Here is an 8,760-nt window from a genome sequence, read left to right as displayed (position 1 = left end):
ACTGTGGCCCCATCCAATGATACCCCCGGACAGGGCCAAACAGGCAGGATATAACCCCACCCACTTTGCCAAAGCACAGCCCCCACACCACTAGAGGGATATCTTCAACCACCAACTTACCATCCTGAAACAAGGCCGAGTATAGCCCACAAAGATATCCGCCACGGCACAACCCAAGGGGGGGCGCTAACCCGGACAGGAAGACCACGTCAGGGACTCAACCCACTCAAGTGATGCACCCCTCCTAGGGACGGCATGGAAGAGCACCAGTAAGCCAGTGACTCAGCCCCTGTAATAGGGTTAGAGGCAGAGAATCCCAGTGGAGAGAGGGGAACCGGCCAGGCAGAGACAGCAAGGGCGGTTCGTTGCTCCAGTGCCTTTCCGTTCACCTTCACACTCCTGGGCCAGACTACACTCAATCATAGGACCTACTGAAGAGATGAGTCTTCAATAAAGACTTAAAGGTTGAGACCGAGTCTGCGTCTCTCACATGGGTAGGCAGACCATTCCATAAAAATGGAGCTCTATAGGAGAAAGCCCTGCCTCCAGCTGTTTGCTTAGAAATTCTAGGGACAATTAGGAGGCCTGCGTCTTGTGACCATAGCGTACGTGTAGGTATGTACGGCAGGACCAAATCGGAAGACGGGGTCATCATCCAGGATAATTTATTCACTTTTGGATTCATGTACATGTATTCCACTCAACAAACCAATGTTACAAAAAGACTGCTTATAGGCTATAGGCCTAGGCTGTCATCAAGGCAAATGGTGGCTACTTTGAAGAATCTTAAATATAAAATATATTTTGATTTGTTTAACTTTTTTGGTTACTACATGATTCCATATGTGTCATTTCATAGTTTTGATGCCTTCACTATTATTCTACAATGTAGAAAATAGTAAAAATAAAGAAAAAACCCTGGAATGACTAGGTGTGTGTCACGATCGTGTGGAAGAGATTCGGACCAAAACGCAGCATGAGGAAAATAAGCCATCTTCTTTTAATAAACGAACGAAGATGAACATGAAACGAAAACACTATACAAACAAACAAAAAATGATCGTGAAGCTAAATAACGCAAGTGCACAGACAAGCAACAAACGTTAAACAAGACAACTACCCACAAAAGCCTACTGCCTATGGCTACCTTAAATATGGCTCCCAATCAGAGACAAATGAATGACAGCTGTCTCTGATTGAGACCCAATCTAGGCAGCCATAGACATGACTAGACAACCTAACAATACTCTATCCCATACACATACAACACCCATAGACTAACCAAAACACACACAACATACAATGCCCACCCCAACTCACGCCCTGACCAACTAAACATAATCAAAATAACATAAAAATAGGTCAGGAACGTGACAGGTGTGTCCAAACTTTTGACTGGTACTGTATTTGGAAATGTGTATATATATTGTTTTATTTTATTATCTTAGGTTATAGGTTTAGGCTATTGTAACACTGAATTGACCAGTAATATTACTGTTAGGTAGCAAACAAAACCCATCAGTGCAGCGCAGTAGGCATGCTATCTCCCTCTGGTCCCTCTACATTTCAAAAAGGATATGTGTTATGCAGCAATAGGTCTTACCTCAAATAACCTAACCAAACAACTATCACAGCAGCCTATAAACATAAGGATATTAGCCCGTCATTGTGATGTCAAAGTTTATCATTGTAGGCAGCAGATTAGCCTAAATTGCATGACATGGATATAGTTTTTATGCCAGATCACGTTCTAGGAATTGTATTCTCGTAAAATGCATTGTTAAACAATTCTGTCTATTCATTTGCATTGGTATGTTTACGTTTGTTTGCAGCGTTTTCATTCGCTGGACTGGGCTCACTCAGTTCACACCTAGAGATGTAACATAACACTTTGTATTTCGACACAACTGCTGCTCTCGTATTGCCCATGATACATTAGAGAATACGATTGTAATCTCTTCGTAATCTGAAGACAGACGCTAAATCCCTCTACTTAAATTGCTTTAAACCTATGAATAGCCTCGCTCTCAGATGAGAGCATCATAGCCGACAAAACATCGTAATATTCCTCGATTAGAACGAGGTGACTCCCAAGGCGGACGGTATTCGGTCCGTCCACCTAAAGTCTGGCAGGTTTTTGCCTAGGCTACGGATAAAATGTGGGATGAAGTTGATCCGTCTGCGCCGGTTAAGTATGGCGCTGTCATAGCGGTCACAGTGATCTGTAAGTCATGGCCTTTGTTTTTCATTGTACTATTTGAAGCGTGTTTGTTACAATGAAATAACCAAGTAAAAAAACATAGAATAGTCTTTGAATTAAATGTGAAGGCGGGGCAAGGAAATCACTCAGAATATGAAATCGATTTAACGGTTTAAAGAAAAGGCTCTAAAGATAATTTTCATTCTCTATCATCATTCAACTTGGTTTGTCTTTTTGTCTCACTTATTATTGTTTTATTAGAGAGAGCGATAACTTTGTTGTTATTTTGAATATTAAACAAGACAAAATTGGTTGTGTTAATTCTAATTTGTGAAGAACACTTACTAAATTTGCCAACATATATTTATGCTCTCTTTGCAGACATCTGTTATTAAGATGTTATCTTGATGTTATTCAATGTTTTTTAACAGTTCTTTATCACAAACATATCACAGGTCTTAATATCAAGTGCACAGTTAACTCCTATTGAATATTAAACAAGACAAAATTGGTTGTGTTAATTCTAATTTGTGAAGAACACTTACTAAATTTGCCAACATATATTTATGCTCTCTTTGCAGACATCTGTTATTAAGATGTTATCTTGATGTTATTCAATGTTTTTTAACAGTTCTTTATTACAAACATATCACAGGTCTTAATATCAAGTGCACAGTTAACTCCTATTCATACATTCCAGGGGCATGTTAAAATGCTCAGAGTTTCTGTCAGTCCACCCAGAAAAATGTGATTTTAAGAGTCCTACATTGCCTCCTCCAAAAACACATCATCAGCTCAGACACCAGAGCTTCACTGTCAGAGTTCTAGTCCATATTCCTGGTCACCATAATATTTTGCTCTCAAATTAACCCACTACACTCTTAGAAAAAAGGGTTCCAAAATGGTTCTTCGGCTGTCCCCAAAGGATAACTATTTTTGGTTCCATGTAGAACCCTTTTAGGTTTTAGGTAGAACACTTTTGGGTTCCATGTAGAACTCTCTGTGGAAAGGGTTCTAAATGGAACCCAAATGGTTCTACCTGGAAGAAGAACCGAAGAACCCTTTTAGGTTTTAGATAGCACCTTTTTTTCTAAGTGTATAGCTTTCAAGTGATAATGTGGGAGGGAATCAATTCTTTCCATGTTGTTTGTTGCACCGCCAGGCGTTTTTCTGTTGAGAAAATGGATTGCTGGGGGTGTGTGTCAATCTTCAGTCCAATTACGCGGCAAGACGGTGTTGGTCACCGGTGCCAACACCGGTATTGGCAAGGAAACGTGCCGTGACATGGCACGTAGAGGTATGGCACAATCACATTATGTAGCTATGTACACAATGTCACAAGTATGTGTGTGTCATACTGTACAGACACAGTTTGACCTACTTTAAGGCAGGGTGTTATATTGCTGCCTTCGACCATCCCATCCCAGGAAATGGTTGTAATACTGGGAGCAGGGTACCCTCCTCTTTGGACAGGATGTGCTCTGTGGGGGGATGGCGTGTGTTGTGTGTTTGTGCCTTCTCTAACTGACTTTGGGGTGCTGCAGGGGCGCGGGTGGTGATGGCATGCCGGGACCTGACACGGGCTGCGAGGGCGGCGGACGAGATTCGTCAGGCCACGGGGAACAGCAACATCGTAGTGCGGCACCTGGACCTGGCCTCTATGTACTCTGTCAGAGAGTTGGCCAAAGAGTTCACTGCCAGTGAGGATCGCCTAGATATACTCATCAACAACGCCGGTGAGCATCAGCAACAAATGGAACAGCCATGTCTGGATGGAAAGCTGGCTCTATGGCTTCAGCAACCACTGGAACAGCCATGTCTGGGCCCAGATTCACAAAACGTCTCAGAGGGAAAAGTGCTGATCTGGGATATTTTTTCTTCTTCTTTTAGATCATAACGAATAAGATTACATGGATCGGGGGGACCTGATCCTAGATTAACACTCCTACTCTGAGACGCTTTGTTAATACGAGCCTAGAATGGGAAGCTGGCTCTATGGCGTTATGACTGATAAGGATGGTTGATTCCAGTTATATAGCGCTTCATCATGATGGTTGTCTCCATCAGGTGTGATGATGTGCCCTAAGTGGCTAACAGAGGACGGCTTCGAGACACAACTGGCTGTCAATCACCTCGGACACTTTCTGCTGACCAATCTCCTTCTGGGGAAGCTCAAGAGCTCCGCCCCTAGCCGTGTGGTCAATGTGTCTAGCATTGCACACAAAGGGGGTAAACAGGTCTATTGGACATTTTTCTGCCTTTCCATAATATAGGTGCCATGCAATGTAAAAAAACAATGTATATTTCCCTACATCCAGGTAAGATCCAGTTTGATGATCTCTTCTTTGCCAAGAGGCCGTACAACTCCCTGGTCAGTTACAGGCAGAGCAAGCTGGCCAACGTGCTATTCTCCAGAGAGCTGGCCAGAAGGTTGAAAGGTAAACAGAAATACCCTCGGTTGTCTTTGGCCTTGTACACATTTATTACAACAATATTGTCACCAATAAGAGTTTTAATTCACTGTCAGATAGGACTTTTCCCAGACACAGTGTAGAGGTGTAAAACACTGGGATCTGATCCCCTGGTAGGTACGGGGGTGACGTCCTACAGCCTGCATCCCGGGGTGATCAGGACAGAGCTGACTCGCCACGTGGAGACCTGGTTCCCCATGCTGAGGGCCATCCTGTCAGCCCCCTCCGTGCTCCTCATGAAGACCCCCACCCAGGGTGCCCAGACCTCCATCTACTGTGCTGTCACCCCAGGGCTGGAGCACAAGTCTGGCAGCTACTTCAGGTAAGCTCTGTGGTGAAAGTAGTGCTGGATAGGACATGGACATCAAGTATTTTATTGTTTTCAATTGTTGCCAAGGTTGTTTAGCTCCGGTTTGTAAAGTGTTATTGGTGTGTGTGTGTGTGTGTGTCTGTGTGTCTGTGTGTGTGTGTGTGTGTGTGTGTGTGTGTGTGTGTGTGTGTGTGTGTGTGTGTGTGTGTGTGTGTGTGTGTGTGTGTGTGTGTGTGTGTGTGTGTGTGTGTGTGTGTGTGTGTGTGTGTGTGTGTGTGTGTGTGTGTGTCTCAGTGACTGTGCCATGACGGAGACCGCCCCAGAGGGGAGGGATGATGCGGTGGCCAAGAGGCTTTGGAAGGAGAGTGCCCGTCTGGTGGGTTACATAGAAAAAGACTGAACAACCCCCTCCACCTGAAAACTATAGAGAAAGACTGAACAACCCCCTCCACCTGAAAACTATAGAGAAAAACTGAACAACCCCCTCCACCTGAAAACTATAGAGAAAGACTGAACAACCCCCTCCACCTGAAAACTATAGAGAAAGACTGAACAACCCCCTCCACCTTCAAACCATAGAGAAAGACTGAACAACCCCCACCACATGAAAACTATAGAGAAAGACTGTACAACACCCTCCATCTGAAAACCATAGAGAAAGAGTGTACAACCCCCACCACCTTCAAACTATAGAGAAAGACTGAACAACCCCCTCCACCTTCAAACCATAGAGAAAGAGTGTACAACCCCCACCACCTTCAAACTATAGAGAAAGACTGAACAACCCCCTCCACCTTCAAACCATAGAGAAAGAGTGTACAACCCCCTCCACCTTCAAACCATAGAGAAAGAGTGTACAACCCCCTCCACCTTCAAACCATAGAGAAAGACTGAACAACCCCCACCACATGAAAACCATAGAGAAAGACTGAACAACCCCCTCCATCTGAAAACCATAGAGAAAGACTGAACAACCCCCTCCACCTTCAAACTATAGAGAAAGACTGACCAACCCCCTCCACCTTCAAACTATAGAGAAAGACTGAACAACCCCCTCCACCTTCAAACCATAGAGAAAGACTGAACAACCCCCTCCACCTTCAAACCATAGAGAAAGACTGAACAACTCCCTCCACCTTCAAACTATAGAGAAAGACTGAACAACCCCCTCCACCTTCAAACCATAGAGAAAGAGTGTACAACCCCCTCCACCTTCAAACCATAGAGAAAGACTGAACAACCCCCTCCACCTTCAAACCATAGAGAAAGACTGAACAACCCCCACCACATGAAAACTATAGAGAAAGACTGAACAACCCCCTCCACCTTCAAACCATAGAGAAAGACTGTACAACCCCCTCCACCATCAAACTATTGAGAAAGACTGAACATCCCCCTCCATCTTCAAACCATAGAGAAAGACTGAACAATCCCCTCCATCTGAAAACAGGGAACTCATGAACTTAGGACAGCCCCAACCCTCTCTGACAAACAGCATCAACAGATTGGACGACAGGTACCAAGGAATCCTCAAGCCTTCTCTGACCTCTCAATATAGAAAAACCTGTAAGGAGTCTTCAAAAAGACATTCATGGGTGATGTATAGTTACCAGGTTGGGGCGTCCATGCTTACCTTGGAGATTGCAGACTGAAAGACTAACAGACCTGTAGGAACTCAACTCAGGACAAAAAGTCCTTTCACCTCACTATGCTGGAGATCAGATATCCAATACATTTTTTGGAGCATCCATCGCCAGTCATTCTTGTAGAATTCTGGCCCCTGTTAACAGGGGCGTCATGTACCCCAAAAATCTGAGGTTTAACGGGGGTCATGTACCCCAAAAATCTGAGGTTTAACAGGGGCGTCATGTACCCCAAAAATCTGAGGGGGCACAAAGTATGTGAGGATGGCTGGCGGGGTGGTTGGATAATTTAGCAATTTTTAAACACCTGAAACAGCTTTTTCCTGCAATCTAGAGCCATGATCATTATGTTTAATTTTATGTTAAAAATATGTATATTTTTCTGCATATCTCAGCATACTTTTTGAACTGTCTGTATCCACCTGACTGGGGGTTCTTTTTTTAAAGGAACAAAATATTCTTCTCTACATCTCTGCTAAAAATCTGGGTAAAAGATTGAAAGGAATGTGAGTCTTATTCAGTACATTTAATAATTCCTCACTTTTCTAAAGTCTACCAACCTTGCCAGCAGGCATGCCAGCTAAGATAGTTAGACAAGCTAGCTACTCTAACTTGTTAGCCTGAGATGGCTTCTTTATAGCTAGTTATGAGGTTGGGAGATTGGGAACCTATCTGGGCTAGCTAAAGCCAACTTCATAAAATTGCTAGGAGGCTATTTATTTTTTAATTTATAAAAATAGGACACATCTGAAGGGGCACGTGCCCCTGTGCCGCCTGTGGGCATTATGCCTCTGCCTGACAATATGAATGTCAGTTGAGAGTGTTGTACTTGGTAGCTTAGTACATTGGGATGAATATTACACTGGTGATCATGCATTTACTGCAGTTTAACACTTTAGAGTGTCATGTTTATGAAATAAGCAGGTAAATAGTATATTTCATCATTAGAGATTGCAGGTAATTATTGCCAAGTATTCACCTGGTTATTTCCCGAGGGCACTGTAAAAGCATGTTTATACTAAATGTTCTCTGTAAAGAGTAGTTGTCTTTTGGAATTCACTCCTGAAATGGGAAACTACTGATGGTCGTTCTGTTTTTCAAGGAAGGATCATCTTCAAGGTCATTTTGCAAAGTAGCAACAAGGACTATCTCAAATAAAATCTGAGCTTTGTTTCTGTAGTCATTTGAATAACAAAAATGTGTGTTTGCATCAAACTGTATAAATGTGATTCTCTTTTTCCATCTGTAAAGGTTTTCTGGCATGCAGTGAGCAGGAGTAACCAGCAGAGGGTAATGTGTCCATTATAATTGAGCCACTAAAGAGCAGCATAGTCCACTTACCACGCAGTCAGCACTCTACAGCCTTTTCCAGGATTGCTGATACTGAGTAATAACTGAATTGTTTTAAACATACTAGTCAGGTGTCCTTTCATGTTCCCAATGAATCATATTTTTACAATGGTGACAACCTCTCAAATATAATTTGTCAATAGCCAATATTGTTCCAAGCAGTTTACATCCAGAGACCCATAAATAGTGTGAAATTGTTTTGTATTGTGGGAAAGGGGGTTAATTTCATAAGCTATGGTTGTCTAAAAATATCAGTGTCAGAGAAATTATTTTACAACAAGTGCTTTGAAATAAAGAAGCTGAGACACACACTATACCACCATAAGTATATGACATTCATAGTGTCTAATAGACTCTACTATAAGGGTTTATAATAATGTTAGGAGTCAAACATGCTGTCCTTATAGACCTAATGGTTCAGTAGACATGCTGTGGTTATAGGCCTAATGGTTCAGTAGACATGCTGTGGTTATAGGCCTAATGGTTCAGTAGACATGCTGTGGTTATAGGCCTAATGGTTCAGTAGACATGCTGTGGTTATAGGCCTAATGGTTCAGTAGACATGCTGTCCTTATAGACCTAATGGTTCAGTAGACATGCTGTCCTTATAGACCTAATGGTTCAGTAGACATGCTGTCTCTATATACCTAATGGTTCAGTAGACATGCTGTCCTTATATACCTTATGGTTCAGTAAACATGCTGTCCTTATATACCTACTGGTTCAGTAGACATGCTGTGGCTATAGGCCTAATGGTTCAGCAGACATGCTGTGGTTATAGGCCTA

The 8,760-nt window shown here is 42.8% G+C and overlaps 1 protein-coding gene across 1 annotated transcript; it reads left to right on the top strand.

Moving 5' to 3' along the window:
- The first annotated feature begins 1,752 nt into the window (after positions 1 to 1,752).
- LOC139573132 (retinol dehydrogenase 12) lies at positions 1,753 to 7,803 on the top strand. The gene is made up of 7 exons (XM_071396265.1): positions 1,753 to 2,224; positions 3,363 to 3,497; positions 3,745 to 3,936; positions 4,268 to 4,429; positions 4,519 to 4,638; positions 4,789 to 4,993; positions 5,276 to 7,803. Exons 1-7 carry the CDS (start codon positions 2,158 to 2,160, stop codon positions 5,379 to 5,381), a joined length of 987 nt encoding a protein of 328 aa, XP_071252366.1. The 5' UTR covers positions 1,753 to 2,157; the 3' UTR covers positions 5,382 to 7,803.
- The last annotated feature ends 957 nt before the right edge of the window (positions 7,804 to 8,760 follow it).

The sequence above is a fragment of the Salvelinus alpinus genome, chromosome 4, assembly GCF_045679555.1.
Source record: "Salvelinus alpinus chromosome 4, SLU_Salpinus.1, whole genome shotgun sequence".
Classification (NCBI taxonomy): domain Eukaryota; kingdom Metazoa; phylum Chordata; class Actinopteri; order Salmoniformes; family Salmonidae; genus Salvelinus; species Salvelinus alpinus.
The sequence above is the reverse complement of the archived record's forward strand: the minus strand, read 5'-3'. Positions and strand labels throughout refer to the sequence as shown.

Bases quoted from the DNA above. Each gene is read 5' to 3' on its own strand.
- LOC139573132 (XM_071396265.1), top strand. From the start codon at position 2,158: ATGTGGGATGAAGTTGATCCGTCTGCGCCGGTTAAGTATGGCGCTGTC. The intron at 3,498-3,744 runs GTATGGCACAAT...GGGGTGCTGCAG, and splicing joins CCGTGACATGGCACGTAGAG to GGGCGCGGGTGGTGATGGCA. The intron at 4,994-5,275 runs GTAAGCTCTGTG...TGTGTGTCTCAG, and splicing joins AAGTCTGGCAGCTACTTCAG to TGACTGTGCCATGACGGAGA.